General features: G+C 45.2%; 2 protein-coding genes across 3 annotated transcripts in view; both read left to right on the forward strand.

Moving 5' to 3' along the window:
* Positions 1-451: 451 nt before the first annotated feature.
* On the forward strand, positions 452-12,328 carry RSPH3 (radial spoke head 3). 2 transcript variants are annotated; one of them, XR_007169686.2, is made up of 10 exons: positions 452-1,106; positions 1,321-1,408; positions 2,693-2,834; positions 4,207-4,352; positions 4,885-5,088; positions 6,115-6,277; positions 7,344-7,430; positions 9,701-9,970; positions 11,040-11,236; positions 11,863-12,328. XR_007169686.2 is itself a non-coding variant. In XM_048080762.2 (9 exons), the coding sequence occupies exons 1-8, from the start codon at positions 985-987 to the stop codon at positions 9,961-9,963; spliced, it is 1,215 nt and encodes a 404-aa protein (XP_047936719.1). In that variant the 5' UTR covers positions 459-984; the 3' UTR covers positions 9,964-9,970; positions 11,863-12,328. The 2 variants fall into 2 exon arrangements, 1 of the variants encoding a protein (XP_047936719.1); XM_048080762.2 differs by lacking the exon at positions 11,040-11,236 and having other exon boundaries at positions 459-1,106.
* Positions 12,329-14,738: 2,410 nt separating this feature from the next.
* The window catches only part of PLAGL1 (PLAG1 like zinc finger 1), a 47,833-nt gene continuing 38,740 nt past the window's right edge, over positions 14,739-23,831 (forward strand). Inside the window, exon 1 of the mRNA XM_066994220.1 lies at positions 14,739-14,881. The gene's annotated coding sequence lies outside the window, so the exon portion shown is untranslated. The remainder of the gene's footprint in view (positions 14,882-23,831) is intronic.

Consider the following 23,831-nt stretch of genomic DNA (forward strand, 5'->3'; position numbering starts at 1 on the left):
TTTTCTACAGGCTTCTCTTACTACACAGCTTCCCCTGTGCCTTGCAGGCTTCCTGTGAAGTGCTCTCTGCTACTCGGAGTCCTCATCTGTGACTGTCCATGGGGTGTTGTGCCGGAGCACAGACCCCTGCCATAGTAACATAACCGAGATAAAGTAAATAGCTTTTCATTGGTAAGTTACGTTTGAACCAAGGATTTCTAAAACAAAGGCCATGGGTATTTTACATATTCGGCAAAGTAATCAAAGCTTTGTATCACCACCCACATAGATTAAAAAAAGCTCTAACAGTAACACTTAATTGCTGTTATGTTTCACTTAGTATTTCTTTATTTTATTTTATTTTATTTTATTTTATTTTATTTTATTTTATTTTATTTTTTTTATTTATTCAGAATCTGAAAACATATTCTCGTTGTTTGCCATGACAGGAAGTACAGAGGGGGTACCAAGGGACACTCCCCTATTTCCTACCACACTACATCTTTGCGGTGTCCAAATCCGACACCACTTTGTGTGCGGGGAAAACAAACCAGAACAAAACAAAACGAAAAAGCTCGGTGTGTACGGAGAGCATTTTCGGCCGCCCTTCAGGACGCCGGCACTCCAGCCACCCCCATGCGATCCAGCAGACTTTTATGACCCCCCCGGCAAACGTTCGCCACCCGCTGACTGCGGATCAGGTTCAGACACCGCCACAAGCTTCACCCGACATTTCTCAGCCCCTCGGCAGCTCGCACGCGGGCGGAGGAACCACAGCGACGCCCGGCGGGCCCAACGCCTCCTCGCTTCAGCTCCACGCAGCCTCTCCCTCCCACCTCCCCCGCGGCTGCAGGGTGCAAAACACGCGTTAAAACCTAAAATTCAAGCGATTTCCACGGCCGCCCGCAGCCCCGACGCCGCTAGGGGCGCCCCGCGGCCCGGCCCGGCCGCTGCCCTGGAGACGGTTGCGGCGGGGCGAGGCCCGAGGCCGGCGGTGCCCCCGCCATGCTGCCCGCCCCGCGCCGGGAGGCTGCGGCCCCCAGCGCCGTCCCCTACTGCTACTGCAGCCCGCCCCGCGCCCTGCCCGCCCGCACCAAGTACCGAGCGCCGCCGGAGGCCGCCCAGCCGTGAGTGCCAGCGGCCTGCTCGGCCCCTGCCCCCTGCCCCCTGCCCCGCCGCCGTCCCCGCTGCCCGTCCCGGGCACGGCAGCTCCCAGGTTGCCGGGGGAGCCGCGGGCTTGTCGGCATCTCAGAGCCCTGCTGGCTCGCCGAGGTGTCGGGGTGCGGGTTGCGCCTCTGTAACCGCGGCTGTTGTTGTTTGTTGTTGTTGTCCTTGCTGCAGGGAGAAGGAACCCGTCCGCTATGCCAACCTCATGTACGACCGGAGGGTGGTGCGCGGCAACACTTACGCCCTTCAGGTCGTGCCCGCGGTATGTTTTTTACGTACATCATGCTACGTAAAAGCTGCAGAAGCTCTGCTTTTATAGCTGGGTGAGCCTAAGAATGCCCCAAGACTTAAATTTCCCATTTCTGCAGTGTAATGGTGCAGAGCACGAGTCGTCGCTGCATCATCTGCTGCCATCTGCATTCGCAGTGAGAGCATCACCTCTCGGGAAATTTAAGCCTTGGGGTAAGCTTAGGCTCACCCAGCTATAGAGGCAGAGCTCTGTGGGCCAGCTTTATGCGAAAGGTGCTTGGGTGGAGGCAAAAGCTACAGAGAAAGACTTGGGAGTTCTGGCAGACAAAGAGCTTAACATGAGCCAGCAGTGCACACTTGCAGCCCAGAAGGCCAACTGTGTCCTGGGCTGTATCAACAGGAGTGGCCAGCAGGTCGAGGGAGGTGATTGTCCCCCTCTGCTCTGTGCCTTGTGAGGCCCCACTTGGAGTGCTGCGTCGAGGTCTGGGGCTCCCAGCACGAGAAGGATGTGGGGCTGTTAGAGGAGGTCCAGAGAAGGGCTACAAAGGGCTGGAGCACCTCTCCTGTGGAGAAAGGCTGAGAGAGCTGGGGATGTTCAGCCTGGAGAAGAGAAGGCTCTGGGGTGACCTTGTTGCAGCTTTTCAATAGTTAAAGAGTACTTACAAAAAGATGCAGAACGACTCTTTGCTCAGTCAGACATTGACAGGACAAGGAGAAATGGTTTTAAAGTAAAAGAGGGGAGATTTAGATTAGAGGTTGGGAGGAAATTCTTCACTCAGAGGGTGGTGAGGCACTGGAACAGGTTTTCCTTTCAGTCGACAAACACAGTACTGAATTTAAAAGTTAGTGTGGGTTTCTTTTCCTTCATCAGCAATAAAGATCTTCTATCTAACAAACAATTCTGCTGATAATAAAATAATTGGACTTAAATCCATTTGACCTTCTTAGAGCTTCACCTAGAAACTCTCAACTGAACAAGAACATAGCATTTTAATATGCTTTATCTTGTGAAGTTCTATATATAATATCCGCTTCCAAATAGCAGTTGATTGCTCTTGGTGTGAGATGCCATTAGTATGTGCCTATAGGTAGTTATCAGACCTTATTAGTTTCATGCCCTACAGTCTTAAAGGTAACTGACACTTTAGGGTCAGTTACCATGAGAAGCAGATCTGAAATACTAGGCTTCTTGTGTTAAAAACAAACAACAATGTTCATTTACCAACAGAGAGAAATTAGTAATATTTCCAAGTACAAACTGTATGGTAATGTATTTTTTACGTTCATCCCTGTCCAGAGTACCCAGCTCGATCTGTTTGAGATTCAAAGGCAGAGAGAAGCAAGGAGGAGAGCACTGGCTAGAAAGAGAGCGAAAGAGCAAATGCAGCTAAGAACACCTGAGCCTGTGGAAGGCAGAGAGCATGTTCATGTGCAGACAGGTAAAAGGACAGATTTTTAAAAATTTGATCTGAAAACAAAAACTTGCTGATCTATATTCACTTTCTAAGTGGATGATGCAATCAGTAGATTCACAGATGGTTAAGGTTCTCTAAGCCTTACCACTACAGCACCCCTATTTTTAGTACTATCTAATTATTTATAAACTTGGCTAAACAGAGTGACATTTTTGCAGAGGCTCTGTTTTTCAGTTCTCAGTGTACATTCGTGAAGACTAGTCAGGATTACTTCATTTATTCTTTCATTTTCTACTATCTTCAGAGACGTTTTGGTATATGCCACAGATAGAGGTGTGGTTTTTTTAATCATTATTTTTTATTTATATTTTTCTGAAGAATGCAGTCATATCTAGGATTAAGATCACTATTGAAAGTTACTGGGGAAGGGGTAGGAGAAAGAGGATGGGTGGTGGCCCTAATTTAGAATCAGAGACTGCCCTATATGTGAGAAAACAATCTGATTTGTTGCAAAACCAAAATTTGGAGTAATCACGGGGTAAGTGTAATGTATTGCTGTGTTCCTCTGAAAAGCATTTCAGATTGGACTGACTTACAAATGGTCAAACAGCTGTGGCACATGCTAATCAGACATGGCCTTTGTTTTCTGAACGTTCACTGTGCCCCGGCGCCATTGAACCTCCTATACCACCTCTGATGTATGCAGCAGCTTTTCACCATTGAAAAATGCAGAAGGCGGCTATCTGGTATAGGTATCTTGGTGTCTTATCCTTCCCATTGACTAGTGCTGATAATCTTAAGTCCTCCACAGACCTCATTTTATGAACCAGGCTATTTATCTCTGCAGTAGGGGACAGGTATAATTCAAGTCACGCGCATGTTGTTACAGATGTGTTGTTACCTCAAGGTCAGTGCTGGTGGGGCCAGAAGTAGACAATCATTCTTTAAACCCAACAGATACAGTGTTTTTCATACAACAGAGAAAAATGTGTTTGTTTTTTTTTAGTATTAATGGTTAGTAGATATATAATCTTTGTCCCTTTTTGAAATTGCCATATCCCGTTACATCTACCAAGAAATGTTTATTCTGCAAGGTGGGCTGAAATGGTCTAGACACTCCTTTGAAACCTGGTGATAGAAATGTACTTCTAGGAGTCATTTCCAAGAAGCACACCAGACATTACGAAGTACGTGTCCTCAGATGGCCTGTGCAGCGAACTGATCTATGCTGTAGGTCAAATCTTTTTTTGGTTTGGTTTGGTTTGGTTTTTACTTCATAGAAGACATTTTACTGCACTATTTGGATATAATTCACCCAGTACAGTAATAAGGAGTGGTTGAGACTTAAAATAAAAAAGAATCCGATTTAGAGCATTCATTATGCTTTTATTTCTAGAGCTGTATTTGGAAGAGATTAGTGACCGGATAATAGAGGTTGATATGGAGTGTCAAACAGATGCATTTTTGGACAGACCACCCACTCCTTTCTTCATACCAGCCAAAACAGGAAGAGATGTGGCCACACAAATAGAAGAAGGAGAGGTATGAAGCAAAGTCGGGTCCACAGGTAGTGTCAAAACATGTCTCCTATATGAAACAAGTTTGAGGCAAAATTGAGGCAAAATCAGAAGGGAAATTCTCCTCACAGAACATGCAAAAGAAACCATGCAAAACTAAGGACGGTGCTTCTCCATGTGCATTGGTTCTGCTGCTTTCAGCTAAGAACTACAATGCTGAGAATGCTCTCCCCTGCAGAAACAGTGTCCAGCCTGAGAGGGGGTTGGAAGCACAGAAGGGAGCAGCAGTAGGGTGCAGGTGAGAGCTCTGCTTCTCCCTGGCAGTCCCCCACGTGGCTGCAGTTTGGGGTGTGTGGTGTCTCACTCCAGCCCACTCATCCTTAGTCCCGGGTGGCATTCACGCTTCCTGCCTTACTGACACTGGGCCCCCACCTGCACTTCTCAGCACCCGCTTCAGAAAAAGTGCTTTGTTCATCCTCCTTTTCTCCTTGCTGAGCTGTTGAGAGGGACTGTGGTCAGGGGTCATTTATCTCTGTCCCACTGACCCCCATCCCCAGCTGTTTGACTTTGACGTTGAAGTCGAGCCAATCCTGGAAGTGTTGGTTGGGAAGACAATGGAGCAAGCTTTGCTGGAAGTGATGGAGGAAGAAGAGCTGGCCCAGCTGTGGGCACACCAGCGTGCCTACGCTGAACTGCGCAATGCCGAGCTGGCGGAGGTGCAGCGCCTGGAGGAGCAGGACAGGCGGTACAGGGAGGAGAAGGTAAGGCTTGCTAGGAGCAAAACAGGCCTGTCTGGGTGCCCGTCAGACAAGAGGAAACTGCTTCCAGTACTGAAAGACAAGCTGTGAAGTAAGCTGGATGAATGTGAAAGGGTATTGTCAAGCTTGATATTCCTCTAAGCATTTTGGTGCTCAACAGCTGCACTGTTTGCTTTCACGTTCCAGCACTACTGTGCTGTTCTCTTCCTTTGGAGCCGTCATACTCAAGTGACCTGGTGTACTCAGACACCTGATCAGGAGGCCAAACCTGACAGCATTTTCCTCTGTACCTGGTGCAGCCGTTACTCAAGCCTTTTTGTTATGATAACTGCTAAATGAATAGTCAGAGTGCTTGAAAATAAGAGGCACCTTCTAGACTTTCACTGAATGCATGCATACACATACCTCTCAAGATCCCCAAATACAAAACTGCATTTATCTAGAAACAGCAATGGCAAGTCTTCAACAGTCTTATATATTGGGGTTTTGAATATTTTCCTGGACCAATCTAAGTGGTTTTTTGTTGTTGTTGTTGTTTTTTTTGTTTGTTTTTGTTTTTTCTTACGTCAAATAGGATATAAAATTGAAAAGGTGAAAAGTTTAGGAAATCTTCACCCAACCTCAGCTCATTCCTAGACCAACAGTCAGCTCTATCTGCAATAATAAAGTAATGAGTCAAGAGATCAGTGCATGATAAGGTATCAGAGAAAGATTTCATTTAGCCAGGCACAAGACCCTTATTTTACAGACTTGACAAAATTAAAAAGGTACACCAAAGGAATCCTCTAGTCCTTGTGGTACTCCATAGATCGAGTACAGGCTTGCTTTCAAGCACTCTTTTTTTATGATGAGTTTTTGTGAAAGTTGGAGGCCACAAATACTGGCTTCTAGCTTAGAAGTCTTAAGTATTGGTACTCTTGTTTATCTTCACTATTTATGAGTTTCACACTGTGATCATTCTTCAAAATCTGGATCAAAGGAGTAACAGGTAAAGGGCTGAAAGTTTTATGTGCCATATTGTCTTGACAGGAACGTCGCAAACTCCAGCACATGCAAATGCTACAGAAACAGAAAGAGACGACAGAGAAAATTGCAGCTTGGGCGTTTGCTAAACGTTACTTGACTGATCTCATTCCTTCAGTCTTCAACAATCTTCGTGAGAGTGGGTTTTTCTATGATCCTATAGAAAGAGGTTTGTCTTTTATTTTTATTTTTTTTATGTGAAGTGAGTAATATGAAAGTCAGAACAGCCTTAGAATACAGTTTATTGTCTTATTATTTAGAAAAATATAATAAGATTTCATTCATTTACATTTGTGCTTGCACAGATAGTTTTCAAACTCAGCTTTTTTTAAAAAGAAACATTATTGTTCACCTGTACAAGTAGTCAAGAATAAGCAAGAGCTGACAGTTTTGCTCGTAATGAGAAGAGGTGCTTTTGATTTGAGAAAAATAAATGGGTGGTTAGGATTGATAGAGAAAGAAAGAGAGGGGTCCAAATTATATTAAATGTATTTTGATAGGACAGACATACTATTCTGAATCTTCGTTAATGATTACCAAAGCGCGGGAAAAATAGTCAATAAGAATTAGGCTCTGAAAATAATTTTGGAGTTGTACATCTGTGACTCCCAAGCTTTTAGAGTCGGCAGCATTTCTCATGGGCTACCTTGCTGCATCCCACTTCCCCAGTCCCTGCACAGATGCCCAGACCGCAGCTTGGGAGTGGATACACTGTCTCCAGAAGGAGCCATGGAGCAAATGCAGAAATGAGTGTATTTTTCAAGCAGGGCAGGGTTTGGGACCACTGCATACAGAGTATGATGTAAGCAAGAGCTCCTTAGTCAGAGGGAACAAACATTTTCAGCAGACCAGAAGCCAGATGTACTTGGAAAACAGAGCAGGAAATGTTATTCTCCTGACTTGTTCAGGATAGTTATTTTCATCTGACTGGAACATTACTGTGCTGCTCGTTTGTGCTTGCCGTTCAAGGATGCCAGGCTCCTTTGAAAATCAGTGGAGTTGAGGAGACTCTGGTTCAGGTCCATAATAATGAGGAACTTCAGTAAAAGAGAGAGGAGATAAGACACCCAGTAATGCCTGAGAGGTTTCATCTGGCTCTTGCAAAGCAAGTGCCTTCTGGCAAGGATGTACATCCCTTAATGATCACAGCAAATGAAAAACAGCCTTGAGATCCTGTTGCTCATCCTTAATAAACAGATACTTTTTCTTGCTTTCCTCCTGCCAAATTCATACAGATATTGAGACAGAATTCCTTCCATGGCTGATGACAGAAGTGGAAGAAACACTAGAGAAGAAGGTTTTGGGAAGGATGATGCTTGACTGTAAGTTACCAAATCCTGGAATATAATCTGGGCTGCTTGTTTGTGGTTGTTCTTTCCCCAGTCAGAACAAATATGACATTTACAGGGTCAGTGTGGACTAAAGAAGGAATTAGGAAGAACTCCAACTGCCAAGTGTGTTATTTTGTTTATTTTTTTTGTTTGTTTGTTTTTTGTTGTTGTTGTTTCTCTTCTCCATTTAAATATGTTTTTAACGTTGGGAAAACCACTATAGCAGCCATCTGGATAATTGATTCTCAGCTGAAATACTGAAAGTGTCAGACATGGTGCACTACTGGCTTTATACTGTTTGAGATGTGTTGCTGCTGGACGATGCAATACCTCTGGCAGAACAAGAATAGTTAAAGTATGCCAATTCTTTTCTCTGCTATAAAAACTTGTATTTCCCATGTGTTACACAGCCATCGTTGCTGTGCTGTTTTCTGTGTGATGCCTGATTTTGCCAATGGGACCAGAAAAGCCCATCCTTTCTAGAGGCACATGTATAACGTGAAAGTTTGTTAGTGCATTTGTGTGAACTCCCTGAGCTACAGAGTAATGTGCTACGCCTTTCATCCAAAGTGAAAGAAGAGAAGGATAATTTTGGCCGTGACTGACAGAGAAGTCAGGTAACCGACACTTTTTATCAAAACAAGAGCTTACTTCTTCAGCAGTCAATAATCATGTCTTTGCTTTTGAAATAGATTAAAATATCACTCTCTGCTGTCTTTCAGTCTAATTCAAGCTAAGTATGCAGGTTTGTTTCTTGGTCAGTCTTCAGAGGCTGCATTGAATACCTGGACAATCTAAACTCTGTCTTGTGTAGAAGCACAAAATTATGATGAGTGTGTGTCCACCTTGGTGGTCCCAGGTCAAACCACATCTTACACTTGCATTGTGTCTTTATTCTTGTGGTTTTACCTCTGGCTGTGATTTTGGGTTTAAATTACAATCGTGTTCATTTCCTTTGGGTTAATTTTCAGTTTAACCAGGACCCTGAATTTCCTTTGTTAAGGTCCAGTTTGGATGGTTACATCTGGCCTGTTAGTATTTTATCCTATGATATATGTGCTTATATGTTTACTCAAGGATCACTTCTTAAAGCAGCTCTTCAGAAGAGAGGGAATTTTCTCTCCTGTTAAGTAAGAAGTATTGTATGTGACCACTAAATAAACATCCCAAGGAAAATGTTGCTCTAGAATACAGTCTTGATGAGAACATCCATCATATTCCTGTTAAATCTTTGTGTAATTTTTACTGCCAGTAACCCTGGTCTTGCACCAGTTCTTAGAAGCACAGAGCAGTTGGAGCAGGCTAATAAGTAATACCAGCAGCCCCTGTTTTGCTACTTATCCTCTGTGTATCCTGGCTTATACCCAATCACGCATTGTTGAATAAACATTAACTCTGCAAAAGGAACTGTGGATTGCCTTCTCAAACAAGTTTTATAGAGGCAGACAGCCTCAGCTGAGATTGTGGCTTCTTCCCCATCTTATGCAAAAGCATAGGAGAAATCTCTAAGGATACATTTTTAACCTATTTGAATGTAGAAGCTACTTAAATGGTTTACATTTTATCACCATCCAATAAAAAAAACGTGAACTACAAGGGAAGCATCCACAGTCTAAGTTGGCTGTGTTTGCCCTCTGATGACCTTTCCTTCTTTTACTTGCAAAGCTCAACCCAAGAATTAACACCCTCTTCCTCTTCTATATTAACACCTTCTTCCTTCATTGTTGGCCTTTTTATTTTCCATATTTAAATTATGTACTACAAAGTGAGTGTTGAGTTGTTGTTGTGTTCATAGATTTGGAAGGTGTATAATGTCTAGAAAAAATTACAAGGGCTAAGCATCAAAAATAATAAAGAGCAGATGCTTTACAGCTGCTTTTCAGAAAGAGAAAAACTTTTTGATGACTCCCACAGTTCCAGTACTACGCTGTGCCAAAAACATCACACTGTACGCAACCTGGCTGGTCCCCTTTCCTGGCAGGGTGACCTGCTTCAGAAGTGACCAGACAACAGTGAGGAAATGAACAAGGCAATCCACGTGAGCCATTTCAAATCACTGCTTTCAGTGCAAACTGCTCATTTGGTTTCAATTAGGCTGCACCAACAGGGAAGATTTTTCTTATTCAACTATTTTTTCATTTTAGTGTTATTTCTTTTTTTTTTTTCTTCTGCACAAGAATTCATAGGCCAGTAATATATAAATAATTTCAAATTACAGGGTTTTTACGCTGTGTTTGTTAACTGTATTTTCTCTGTTTCAGCCTTGATTCGTACAGTAGTTGAAAAACGCTTGGATGCATTTAGCCAAGAACCTCTGTCTGGTCAGACGGAGGCCCCCACTGAAGAGCCCGGACCGATAGACGCAGCCCCGCAGGAGGCTGATGAGACAGAAGCTGCTGACCTGCCGGTCACAGCAAGTGAGGAGAGTGACCAACCTGTTGCTGAGGAACAGCTTTCACGTCGCATCTCTTTCCAGTTAGAGGAACCTGATCGAGCAGAAACAGAGGACCTGGAAACTGAGTAACAAGCAGGCAAGTCATCGTCCTGTCTATTTACAAGTGTTGTGCTGTGTCCATTCCGAAGGATGAGCTTAAGCCACAGTAGAGCATTAAAGGATGTTTTCCAAATACTGGCATTGCTGATTTCAAGCTAAAAGAACCAAGGGAGGTTACTAGTGTAATGAGTGGCAGTGAAATTCTATCCTCTTCTACACAATCCAACCCATCAAAAACATGAGACATTTACAATTGAAAACTAATGCTGTCCCAAACCCCATGCAAGGACATGAGAAGGGTATTGAGAGCATCCTAGCAACTTCTGCAAGTGCTTTGATCATGTTTTCAGAACAGAAGTCAGTATTTTGCTTACTTTGAAATGTAACTACAAAATGTTACATTTTGTAACATGTTCTAAAACACGTAGAAACGTTCTGCAAAACTTAAATTTCTTTCCACTCATGTTATTCTCTCTTTCCCTGACCAACTTCTATGGGCATCTCAGCAGGTGGTAGGGCAAAGGCAGCTGTTCCTGAAGCTCTTCAGGTTCAGAGAGTTCTCTGCCACTGGGCACTTGTGCCAGTGCAAAATCCTCCTCAGCCTCCTGACTCCCGCAGCACTGGTGAGGGGCTGGAGCCTCGCGCTAAGCCCAGCCTCAGATTTCTTTCTAACCACCCTTCATGCTGCTCCTCCGCAATGGTGCCAGACACGACTGACAGAAGGCACCTGCACTGCCACGCATACCTGGCTGCTCCCCGGGCAGCTTTACAAGTGGGGCATCCCCGCTCACAAAAGTGCATCGGTGCTCCACTGCAGCAACGCCATTTCCTCTTTCTCTCCAGCACTTCTCCCAAACCAAAGCCTTGTAAGTTGCTCCTCACAGCACCAGAGAGGCGGTGGAAGGAGAAACACTGGCTGATGGTGTTCTCCTGGTGAACAAGGAGATCTGAAGTTCTGTGCTTTTGGTTAGAAACACAAAGAGGGGAAGCCTGCCAGTCTGTGCTCGCTGCTGCCTGGGGCTTTTGTGACTGAGTCCCAGGGCGGACATGAGTGGGGGAGGCACCAGCTCCTGCAAGCTGCTGTACCCAATTTCTGTGTGCTGCAGGGGGCCCAGCAGACACAGCCGAATGCCAGAAGGAACCTTGTGCCTGGTTTCTGAGGAGGCTGGAAAAAGGACCCAGAAGCACCTGCCCTTCTGGGGAGAGCAGCTTGGTTTTAGAGCAGCGGTTATCATCCTCATCCATGTGCAGGCTCCTGCACCCTCCTGGTGCTGCAGTTTGCAGCCGAAGATGCTTGCTGAGGGTGAGCACCGCCTGCGCACTGCCACCAGGGCTGGGGTTTGGGCTTTCTGGGTCACCCTGCAGCACTTCAGTTCCACAGCCACCACGGGGCGAGGGTGGGTGCACGCACACGGGTACACCCTCCCGTTTGTGTGCTGCCTGCTCTGTGAAGCTCTGGGAATTGTATCAGAGGGCTGGGAGGTGTGATCAGTTGATCCCTTGGCAGGGGTCCCAAAGACAGATGATAAGATACTCTTGAGAGAGCAAGTTATCATTAATAAAGCGTCATTACTGTATTCTTCTTTTTAGACATGTTAAGCATTCATTTTGCATACGGACAGATGCCATTTCTTGACAACAACCAACAGTCTGGTGGCAGAATGAGAAGCTTTGTTCACCAGCCTTTATTCTTGGATGTTAACACCTGCTCTTTTTGAGACTTCACTTTTTTTTTTTTTAATTGAAAAGCAATGCCTTTCATGTTGGATATCTCTACCCATATGTGTTTGTACTTACCCAGAATTCACAAGTGATTGAAAACTGTGACGGTTACTGTCATTCCCACAACTAACCTGTCTCTTGTCTCTCCCATCTCTTTCAATCCCTTCTTTCATCTTTGAACTCCCTTACCTCACTCATCTTCCACAGGTACCTTGATTCTGCCTACCAAGAGGCTGTAATTGCTGGTTGGCTTTCGTGCTGAGGGGGCTGAAGAAAAGAGGAGACATCGCCGATGAGAGCTGAGAACACACGAGCCTTGTAGCTGACTTGTATGCAATCTTTATCAAACACCAGGAGCTGAATCATGCAAAAATCCTTGCGCAAGATTGTTTCCTCTCACTTCCATTCAGGTTGCTGCAGAGGCTCCATCCTTCTGTTGTATTTGTGCAGACCTAGTTTAGATAGAAATGACTTACCCAGTGTGGCCTTGAAAGAAAGTTGAGAATACATTTTTTCTGTTGTTACAGACTTCCCTTTTCTTACAGGTTTCTAGAACTGTACTGCAGTGTGCTCTATGTGTATGTCTTTGTTCTGATTTTAATGTATAGCCGTGATACTTCTGTACCATTTAGGCATACTATCCTGGAGAGGAAATTGATGGTGTCATTTACTATTTATTGCCTGTTTCTTCATTTGGAGGAAAGGAAAGAGGGGTAAAGGCTATGTGATGAATTCTGCCTTGAATTGTAAAGGCTGGAAAGGAACTTTGGGGTGCTGAGAATTTAAAAACCTTCACACAAAGTGAATGTGAGGGGGGTTGGACCGATAACAGCCTTACCACAGAATGAGGAGAGCTATTTGAAGGTGGGAAGAAGCTCCGGTTCTAGAACGGCGCTTTACTTTTGGTGTTTACATTAAAATCAAACACAGTGGGTACAGTCCTAATTCTGAGGTAAGTGACGAGCTGGTTTCAACAGGAACAGAAGGGTGTCCTAATGTGATTGGGGAGTATCAAGGTTAAGTTTGCTGTAGTAGGTTATGTCTTACGGAGCTGGAAAGCCACAGAGCAGGAACTTAACCAAACTCCTCACGACGCCGTCTCCTCCAAGCCTCTCTCCTTGATCCCTGTTCCCAGCAGGAGCTCCGTGCTCCCAGTCCCTGCTTGCAGCCCCGGCAGCATTATGTGTGGGTGTGGGTGAAGGATGCGGGAGAGGACATGGGGACAACGTGGCTAGCACTACAGCGTGGGACAGGCTGCAGCCACCCTGCCGCGACGAGGTGCCAGGCAGGCACCACTCTGACCTGCAGCGGGGCGTTCATCCTGCACCAGGGGCTTTGCGCTGGGCCCTGGGGACACTGGCCTTTTGCACAGCCCACATATGTTTACAGCATGAGGAGCCAACAGCAGTCACCCAGCAAAGTCCTTGGTGAGATCATGGGATTCTGGGCTTTATAATTAATAAGCAACTTGATAAGTGGCACGTCGGGTCAGGATGCAGGCTGTGGGTGCTCTCCCCAGGAAACGCCAGAAACCAGGCACAGTGTTGGTTTTGGCACTGAACTTTGGCCAAGGGACCAGCTGTAGCTGTCAGGTACCCAGCGGGGTACTCTAAGGGTCAGTGAACGCCCCAGACAGTTGCATGCATGCCCAGTGAGGCTGCTTGTCTCTGTACATCTTTCCCAAAAACTGCTGGTGACAATAAGACTGCATCCACGTGGTTTCCATCTCTTGCTTTCTCTGCAAAGCAGAGCCAAAGCATTGCTCCAACAACCAGCTCAGCAGTTTAGCTTTGTGTTTACTTCAGCAATTGTTTGAGAAGTGGGGAAGACATTGAGATCGCCTGTTCCTGATTTAATTTGGAAATCCTCTTGAAATCCTCTTGATGCTGACGGACCAAACCAGACTCTACGTTTCTCTTTAGCACTGTGACAGACTGGGAGCAATCTCTTGAGACCAAAATTCATGGCTGGTTTGCTGCTGACAGAAACCACAGGTTTCAAAGAGCTGAGGAGAGAACGGATGAGGAAAATACACCTATGAAAATACACCTTGCTTGCTTTTTTATATGCATGTGCTAAATATGAACCTCGCCTTATCCATCCTTAATGTCCATAGCCTTTGGGGCCCTCAGAAGCTGCATTGCTCTAAGAGCAGCATGCAGCAATGGACAGCACTGGCTGTGCGGTGTTCACAGAGCTGTGATTCCTGTCCTGCCCTGCAGGAGCCACCTTTACACCTCTGTGACAGTGCCTATTGCAGTCAGATACTGTATTCCAGTGCAGTTTCTCACTGCTGGGGTAGCTATCCCGGCACAAGATAGGAGATAGATATGGCCCAGAGTACGTTTCTGTGCTCTGGCTGTAATATAGCTTTACTGCAGCAGTGATGTAGTTGCAAACTGCCTCACGTTGCTTCACTCCTCCTCCTCAGCTCCTCCAAGAGCATTTCGGCATCTCGCTTTGCCCAGGCCTTACGTATTTAGGTATGATTTTACAGTACATGCCATACGAAGTGAGGCTGAAGAAGTTGAATGTGCTCGGCCTGGAGAAGAGGAGGCTCGGGTGGATCTACTCGTGGTTTTCCAGGACTGAACCCGAGGCTGTAGAGCAGAAGGGGGGAGCGCTCTGTCCACAAGGACGCACAGTGACAGGCCAAGAGGCAACAGGCACAGGTAGCTTGAGGGGAAGTGCTGCCGGCAGGCGTGCACACGCGTACCCCCCGGCCCCTCAGCACCCTGCTCAGGTCGCCGAGGTGCAGAGATCCGAGACAAGGGTGCAGGACAGGACGCGTGCAGGACATTTTAATGCTCCCTCCTTTACAGGACCAAGCTCTACCCGATGAAAGCCAGGACATTTCCGCGCCTCCTTAGCAGCCCCGACAACTCGCTGCTGCACCCCTGACAATTTCCGCGGCCGTAAAGCTGCGATATTTCTACTTCACTTTAAAAAAAACACTAAAACTTTCCGGCCCGCGCAGCGGCCCAGCAATCCCCCCCTCGAGCCCGCGGCGGGCGAGGAGGGGAGAGGCGGGGAGGAGGAGAAGGGGGCAGGCGCCGCGTCCCGCCCGGCCCCCTCCGCCCCCCACCCCCGGCCCCGCCGCCGCCGCCCCGCCGCCAGGCGTCTCTCGGGGGCCGGGACGAGCCCCGGAGCCTGCACCGGAGCCGCCGCTGCGCTCCCCGGCCCGGCGCTGGGGCAGCGGGCGGCGCCCGCCGAGCCGGGCCATGAGGTGAGGGGCGGCCGCGCCGGGCCGGGCCGGGCCGGGACCGCCGGGAGGGGCGGCGGGGCGGAGGGGCGGGGGGCGAGCACCGACCCCGGGCACCTGCACGGCCGCGGGGAGGCCATTACGCCACAGGAGTCCGCCGTCGGGTTGGGTGGTTTTGTGCTTTTTTACTTTTTTTTTTTTTTTTTAACTCGTCGCCCCCTCGGCTGCCGCTGCCCCACGCCGGGTGCATCGAGGGGCTCGGGGCGGGGGCACCTCTCGGCGTCGCCCCCGGCACCCTGCGAAGCCCCGGCACAGGCTGCCCGGTAGCACCCCGGCAGCACGGAGCTGTCTGGGGGCTCGTTTCCGTGCCAGGAGCAGCCGCGGGCTCAGCCCGTGCCCACCGAGCTGCTGCCGGCTCGCTTCGGTCCCCGTCCGTCTCCAGCGGGCAGTGCCCAGCTGCCGCCGGGCCCCGGGGGAGACGCGGTTGCTTCCCGCCGGGGGGAGGAGGGATCTGCCGCACTGGACGGGTTGTTTGGTTTTTTGAAGGGTCTAAGTTTGTTAATGTTTAACTTTCAGTTTTGTTTTGCTCTCGTTGTTCTGTGAAAAGTCTGCGTCTCTCACAACCCAATGACAGTTTGGGTTTGTGGGCAGGTGAGTGCAGGACAGCCAAACTCTTCCCCAGCGGCTGCTTTCCGTGTTTGACTTGAGCATAACGTGCGTGGGCCTCCTTACAAAAGGCTAACCACCTCTGTAGCAGATATTTAAATTATTTGATGAGAGCACAAAGTAGTGTCTGTCTATAAAACGTGAGCTTAAATATGGTCTTCCACCTGCAGCTGATATCTTTAAATTTATAAAGGACAAAATCCAAGTTATGCTTTGGGTACATGATATGCATGTGTATGTATGTATATATACATGTCTATATGTATCACCTTGATGACAAGTGTCTTCAATAATAAATACAAATACCACCCACATCCTCTTTCTGAAAAGTGCTAGGAGAGGATGTGCATGGTGGTATTGCCAAAAGATTAGCAAATCCAGCTCTGGCAGAATGAGGAAGGAAGAAGCTCCAAATCTGTAGACCACTCAAGTCTCTCCTCGCTGCAGTCACAAAACTGCCATCAGCCTGTGGGACCTGAATCTCGGTTCTGCCAATGGTTGGCAGAAAATGTGTTTCGAGTCTCAGATGCCTAATCACGTGCAGCGATGCAAAGTGTCAAGTGGTGCTGCAAGGATTTGGCAACTTCTCTTAATTTCTTTGTCCTGGAGCCCTTGGGAGAAGTGGTACTGTTTCGACACTGGTAGAGCAAAGCGGTATCAGGATACTCCTAAAGCGTTTGGATCAGAGGCCAGTAGGGTTTCAAAGAAGAGGTCTTGAGTCCTCTTCCCTCACCACCTGCCCTGGCCTTCAGGTGATCTCTCTGGGGGCTGACCGCTGTCCTGGGGCAGGCTGACTGCAGCACTAGGAGAGGGGACACACCTCTTCTGCTCCCTTACGTTGGGCATGGCATACTTCTCCTGCAAGACACCAATATCTCGTTTTCTTGCAATGCCCTCCGCGTTGTACTGACCCACGTGTGCAGCACCTTCGTTGTGCCCTGACCCTTCACTGGAGAGAAATACAAGTGCTGTCGTTGGGAATTCCCATTCACTGGCCCTTCCCGTCCCTGCTAGGGCTTTGGAGAAGCTGCATACCAAGCACCGCTCCACCTCCGTGCGTGCCCAGCTGTAGCACTGTAAAACACATAATGGGGCTGTGCCAGGCAGGTGGCTCTGTGTGGAGCATGAGCAATTCCTCTCTGGACAGAAGTATGGATACAGTGACAGGATCAGTGACAAATTGTGTGATTATTATTTGATATTGCGTGCATTTGCTGCCGTGGTGCAGCTATGCATTTCGTATATTTTCCACCATTAGTGTGCACTTACTTGTCCTGCATTGTAAGTCAAAGCAGTCAAAATCTCATTTGCAAACCTAATGGGAGCTGGTATAGATCCTGGAGTAGTATAACTGCGTAATAGGCCGGCTGCCACAGTGTTCTCATTTTTTTCTCGGTGTCAGAGTGCATCTCTGACATTTGAACAGGACCTGGTCATTCAGAATTTATGGTAAATACTGATTATTTACGTAAGAAGTAGATTATGGGTTGAATGGGAATAAAATCAAGAAACAAGATCAGAAGAACTACCGGTTTCTGTGGCCCTACGCATCATAGTGAGAACAGCAGTGGGAGGTTTGGAGGGTTCTGTTCAGGAAAGCACATAAGCACAACAAGATAATTATTTCTTAAAGGCGGAAGGGGCTATTAAATAATGTACTTACACCTCCAAGTTTAACCAGGTTGAAGCCTTAGATTGGCTTCTTCAAGGTAAATTAAAATTGCTCTGCTTTTAAAATATGGAGTTAAATTGCTTTGAGTTCATTGCTTCTGAGTAGACGTTCTGTTTTTTAACATAGACACTTGTTCAGCATTCATTTTGCAGTAACATAAGCCAGCAGGTCACAGATTAATGCTCCCTGACTAAAGACAGTAATTTCTGTTTTCTCTCAATTCAATAATCTGCTCTGCAGTGAGGATCTCCTTGTTGTGAGGATCTGGGAGCACGCACGTTTCTTATTTCCCTGCCTGCCCCTCGGCCAGGATGGGGTGGCAAGGAAGCAGCACGAGATAATTCCCCCCAGACTGTCACAACACGCTTATTCCGCAGTGTGTTGCAGGGGCTGGGACCTGGGCCTCTGTCTCTTGTGCTCTTTCCCTCAAGCACTTAATTTCTTGGCTGATTATTAAAAACCAAACCCATCAACCTCCACCCCTCCCATAAGTGAATACATGCGCTGCACTTGAGGCTGGCTGTGCTGGTGTTTTATATGAGTTTCATTTGCTTGAGCACTTGACGTTACACCTAACTTTATGGACATAAATAGTCCTCTTCAGTAAGAGTAATCTTGCTCACAAGATGTTTGCAGAACCAGAGCGTATTTAAAGCATGCATTGCCAGCTAGTTCCCTACTGGCTCCACCGAGTTTTTATTTTAAGATGTTCCTGCTTTCTAAGATAAGCATGAATCAAGTGAGACTGCTCCAAATGCCAAGGGAACAGCGGTCACACACCTACTTAAGCACATGCCACCATACAACTGACCACACCATTTAATTGTCACTAAACCCAGAAGAAACTGTTTGTTCTTTTTCCATTTGTGTGTGTGGAAACAGGTAGGAAATCTCTTTAGAACGCTGCCAAGGATACTGCTATTTTGTGAGAACAAGTAGGAAATAACAAGGCTTAGGACAGACAGAAGGTCAGCCTCCTTGAATTCTGCATGGGGAAAATCCTGAAAGTTGATTGTAAAATTTAACTCCACACACGTCCCGAGAATAATCAAATAACTTGCTTTTAGCTCTGTTTTGCTGCTGACTTTTCTCTTTCTTCAATGCGTTCTTCTGGGTATGGGAATTCACTTTGAAAGCATGTTTAGGGTCACAGATGTCTCTAACATGAAGATGTAAAACAGACAGGTCTTTCCACTAGTCCTTATCTGTGTGTGCCTGATATTTGCTCTTTTCTCCTGGTTTTTCTGTCTGTACCATACAGATTGAACACCCTCTGTAAAATGGCATGAGTTGCAGTGCTAAATCAGGATCAAGGATGCCTTGGTAAACTAATTCTGTCTTGGAGGACAGAGATCTGCTTTTATCTTTCTCCTTCCTGTGCCTAGAACACTATTTTAAGGAGAAGCCGTTTCACAAACAACTTGAGACAGGAAAATCTATACTTCCCAAATAACGTTAGCCATTTGTAATTCCAAGATGGAATTGTGATACAATACAGATTGCTTTATGAGGCATTCATTTATAATTGTAATGAGTTGGAAGGAGAACTTGATCACATTGATTACCTCCCAGTGTTTTCTCCCACTCAGAATATGAGATTTTCAAGGGACATCCCTGGACGCACTGACACTGTGTATTACCTTGCTTAAACCTGTTGAAAACTGCAATGAGAATAAAATGCAGAACTACAAAACATGCATTTCTAGTCCCTGTGGTGGGCTATAAAAGTGCTTAAATTACTTTAAACAACCCAGATCAGTCTGGCTGGGTTGGTAATTCAACGTCTGACTTATTTTTTGTTTTTCATCATTTTTTCCTATGGAGAGCCTCAGCTTTCAACTATAGGAAAAAGGCCTGGAGATTTGAGTTGATAATAAATCTTTGAAGATATTAAGCAAACATAAATGAAAACTCTAGTTCTTGTCCGTGTCAAGAGGCTTGATGAGTAGCTGTGAAGGGTAGGATCTGTGTGCATTTCATCTTACTCATCTCATCTTTGGTGCTGCTATTGGAGTATGAAAGAAAGTGTAAGGAGTGTCTCAGGCATATCACTGTGGTCTGCTGCTTGGAGAAGCACCTGGTCCTGACTCTCCAATGATTAAGTGCTGGAGAAGATGACGTCCCAGCTCTGCCTGACCTACAGGGGTCAGAGAGTAAGTGCTGACATTCATCCCAGCCCAACTGCTGGGACTCTGTACTCCATGTAATGTGGGTGAATTCCCCATCCCAGTCATTTTCTCCTCCTCCCGTAATTTGAGAGAGCCAGGAATGGGTCTGCCCTAGCAAGATGTTTCTTCATTGCCTGTTTTATGTGTATATCCTGGGGAGGAACAGGGGATTTGTCTCTTTTGTATGTTGAGATCTGATGGGAGAATGCCTTTCTCTTACAATACATCAGTCTTGTCTGGATTGGTGGTATTCTTTTTGCCTTAGGTGAGGCAAGGGGCTCCTGCCGGGGAAACCTGTGCACATGAGTAAGGTAGCTTAGCTGGTGGCTAAGCTGGTCTGGACCCCTGTGTTGCACTTAGAGCACTTCTATTATGTTGCACGTAGGCAAGGAAATACCCCTGTAGTCGACTTGATACCTAGAGCAGACAAAGACAATACACAGACAGCATTTCCTCCAAGTGTTGTGCCATAGCACAGGTAACAAAGTCAGCAGAGACATGCTTTGCTTTTCTTCACAGCATGTCATAGAATTGCACTTAGGAAAATATGAGTGTAGTGGAATCTAATGTGGCGTAGCGTGCAGATGTAGTGCATTGAGTAGCAGTACGCGTTGCTCCTCCGCTCAGTCTCTTTTTTCCAGGTTCCTGTTAACTATGAATGGTGCTGAGGGACTTTTGAGGTGTAAGCAAGGGTAACTTCCGCAAGAGTATCATGGATGTCTTTCAGAGACAACTGCAGCAGCGTAAGTCCCACGTGCTTTTTTGGTCATTAACTGTCATGACTATTTTCTTCGTTGAGTTTAGCTAGAGTGTTACTTCACTGCAGCCGTACGTGATCAACAGCACTTGTTTGTCTTGTCCTGTCCTGTCCTACCCTACACAAGTAAGTAACATTAGAACCAATACAGGTTTTTTAAAGATTAAAATGAAGAAAGTGCTGCAAGGCTGAGCAATAAACGAGATTTATGAAGCATTCTGTTTTGCCAGTGCCTTGATGGATTGACACCCAAAGACATCAAGTATCTGAGTGTTATATTACCCTACGATAATAAACAATTGAGGGACCAGTGAAGTACATGTTAAAAACATAGCTAAGCTAGTTCAAAGTTTGCCTTGTCCCCCTAGAGGTGGCTGTTCCTTCTGCGCCAGGTAGAATCACCTCCAGAGCCATCTCTGTGTTTGTGGTGTGCTGAGTCTGGGGACAGAGAGTCAAGGTGGATGTGAAAGGAGAGGAAAGAGTGATGGCAAACAAAGGTTCGGAAAGCGACGGTAGGCAGGAGGCAAAGGAAAGATAATGAAATACCAGGAAGTATTAGCTGAAAGAAAGCAGTTACTAAAAACATAACTGAAGCTGGACTGAAGAATCAAAAGAGAAACTCTTAGAGGAGCAGAACAAAAACAGATCTGCTTTTTTCAATGTAAGAAGTTGTACTTGAATTCAGTTTTCAGTTAGTCTTAGGAACCAGCTCAGCTTTCTGTCTGGAGAGGTCTCCGGCAGCCTTTTCAATGTTCTAGAAAGTGGCAAGCTCTACACATGCAGCCCAGGATAATTTCTGGCCTTTGATTTTTTTTCTTCCCTGTTAGTGAGAGTCATGGCTCACCTGCATTGCTGAGTAAGCAGAATGCATTAAACCCTTTCCAATACTACTAATGTTTTAAAGCAATTAAGTCAAGGAGCTAAGATCCACCATAACTCTTTTCTGCTTCAGCTCCTCTTAGGTATATCGTTGATCACCGCTACTAATTAAATAGGTGACTTAATACCTCTCACAATGAAACAGAGGCAGGTGATTTGCCTTTTGAAACACTACCTTTTTGTATGCTCAGTGCTCATCCAAGAAAAGCCTTGGGTTGCTGGCCAGAATGAATCCAAATGCAGCAGAATAAAACCACTCCTCCTCCTCCTCCTCATTCTTTCAGAACCCTTTCCGTGGAGGAGAAGTTTCACAACTAGTACACGATGTATCCAGGGTGAATGCATCACTTGCTTCGTGTAGACCTGGCAGCCAAAATGGTCCTTCCTCGTTCTGATGGTGCCAAGCACTGAAAAGGGATCGCTGTTCTCTCACAGCCCTCAGGGTGGGTGCTGACGACATTAAGAAAAGCAGTGCCAGGTGAGGGTTTCCACACTTGGTGGGGGCTGTTGTATCCCCCAATGGAGGAGGGTGAAACTAAGAATTTCAGCAAAACGTAACGCAGCCAATAGCACTGCTTCATCACAGTCAGTGAAACCGATACGTGTCTGTAGAACGTTTTAGTTTCAGTATCTGAGCACGTTCAGACCAAAATAAGCTTTACTGGAAATATTCTGACTGGTATATGACTCATTTGTTTTTACAAACCTAACGCTGTTTTCCTCACAAAGCAAGTAAATAAGCAGGCAAAGCTAGCACAGGTTTACTCTAAAATCTGTAGATCTTGAAATTCTGTACCTCTAAAAAGTATCCTCTGCTCACCAGGGGTAGGAGTAGGGATGATGGTGAAAAGTTTTTTACTGCTATAGTGACATTCACAGTGTCCTGTTTTGGAAACTTGTTGCTTTGGATTTTAACTTTTGCTTAGAACAAAAGCTTGCAGGGGAATTTTCAGTATTTTGGAGGTTGCAGATGGATCTTAATGATATTCTTATCACTGTTCATGCCCAGCAAGGCTTCTGGGCCTTATTACTTCTCGCACAACAGCTGCCAGTGACAAGAATAATTTTCACGCTTGGAAATCATCTTTACTTGACCTGTGTGCATTTCCATGCTGTTCTTCTCTAAAATATTCTGAGCATGAGTGATAGAGAGAATCATCTCCCTTTTTAATTCATGAGCTTGCTCTACAGATTTTTCACTGCATCTGCTAAGATATGCGGAGCTTTTTGATTAAGAAAAATGTTGTCTAGTTTTAATGCATTTATTGACTAAAATGAAGAGAGGCTGCCCTGGTCAAACATAGACGAAGAAAAGAAGGATAAATAGCAGAGTAAAATGATTTATCTTATTCTATGAGAAACTAGAAGACTGTAGCTGATTTTTCTCCTGAAGTTGAGCTTAGAGCTTCAGTGATTTGTCAACATTAAAGCCTGAATCTCAGAACACTGTAGTCTCTACGTGCCTCAGCACCAATACGGATGACCGTTTTTCACAGGCATCTGTGAAAAGCAAATTTTAGGTTCTGGACCCCTGACAAAGATGAAATTCTGAGTTACAGAGTGCGTGCAAGTATGTAAGAAGTCATCATAGTGACTTAGCTGAGAAGGGGTTTGGGGTCTTAGTTTTTATTAAAAGAAGTTTGTCAAACTTTTACTAAGGTTTTCATAACATCTTTTATTACCGTTTAAAATAAAATTTATTAAAATTTTAAGGCATTTTAAAATACGACATTACAAAAATGACTATTGACTCCCTAAACTAATTTAAAACAGTATAAAAATTAAGTCATTTTAAATATTTTGTATGCAAATCAGTAGAACAGTTCACAAGATATTTGAAAACAATGCAGCATTTATTTATTTATTTATTTTAATCTGTAAAAATATTAGGAGGATAATTTTTTTTTCTTGTGAAATTCATTAATTCTTTGGGCTATATAAGTTTCTGAATTTTCTTTTTGGTCTGTGGTTTGCACTGATTGTTTTATTAATCAACCAATTTAATTTTTAAAGTTATAACCTGGCCATGGCTTTTTCTAAATTCCAGTCTGTTAGCAAAAGATGTTGTGGACCTATTTGGGTGCTAATGTTGCTGTTACAAGTCTAATAACATATTTTGGTTTCAGAATCTTGAATTGCAATAAGTAGTCATTTTTCAATCTTTTATTTCAACAAGGATGGTCTTTAAAAGTTGAATCTGTGGAGTTTACAGGACAATATAAAGCGTTATCTTTGAGAAAAATGTGAACTCGGCCTTCAGTTTGTGCCTGCAGAGCATTGACATCATAACGATTCCCCCCATGAGAATCTGGTTTGCTTATCATCAGTGACCAAATACTAGAAATCCTGTGGTGTAGGTTTTTTTTTGTTTGTTTTGGTTTTGTTTGTTTTGTGTTTTTGTTTTATAAGCATTTTAGTGAAGTTGAAGACCGGTACAAGTATAGTACACTTCAAAACCATCTAAGTATTGGAGAGTGGACGCTCTTAGATAGCCCAAAGTTCTTCCACCTGCAGACCTTACATCCTATATGAACACCTCACGGAGTATGTTCATATAAATTTTATAAATTGCTAAAATGACCTTTTGGTAACTTGGGGTGCAGATGTCAAATGTCTGAGTGGATTTGGGTTTTCATTAACTCACTGAACCATGCTGAATGAATGTTTCAGATGTCAAAGTTGAAGAGGTCATGCAACTGAGTGAAGAAATAAGGACAAATGACCTCTTGGTGAACTTTCAATGAAAGGCTGGAGATCACAGGATTTTTTTTCTAGATTATCATTACAAGCTTTTCTACATCAGGGCAACTTTTAACTGAAGAAATGATGTAT

Source organism: Anser cygnoides, chromosome 3 (assembly GCF_040182565.1).
Source record: "Anser cygnoides isolate HZ-2024a breed goose chromosome 3, Taihu_goose_T2T_genome, whole genome shotgun sequence".
NCBI lineage: Eukaryota > Metazoa > Chordata > Aves > Anseriformes > Anatidae > Anser > Anser cygnoides.

What these genes read in the sequence shown, in the direction of transcription:
- RSPH3 (XM_048080762.2), top strand. Translation starts at nt 985, where the DNA reads ATGCTGCCCGCCCCGCGCCGGGAGGCTGCGGCCCCCAGCGCCGTCCCC. An exon ending in CCGCCGGAGGCCGCCCAGCC is followed by an intron (nt 1,107 to 1,320) that starts GTGAGTGCCAGC and finishes TCCTTGCTGCAG; the next exon opens with GGAGAAGGAACCCGTCCGCT. An exon ending in GCATGTTCATGTGCAGACAG is followed by an intron (nt 2,835 to 4,206) that starts GTAAAAGGACAG and finishes TTTTATTTCTAG; the next exon opens with AGCTGTATTTGGAAGAGATT.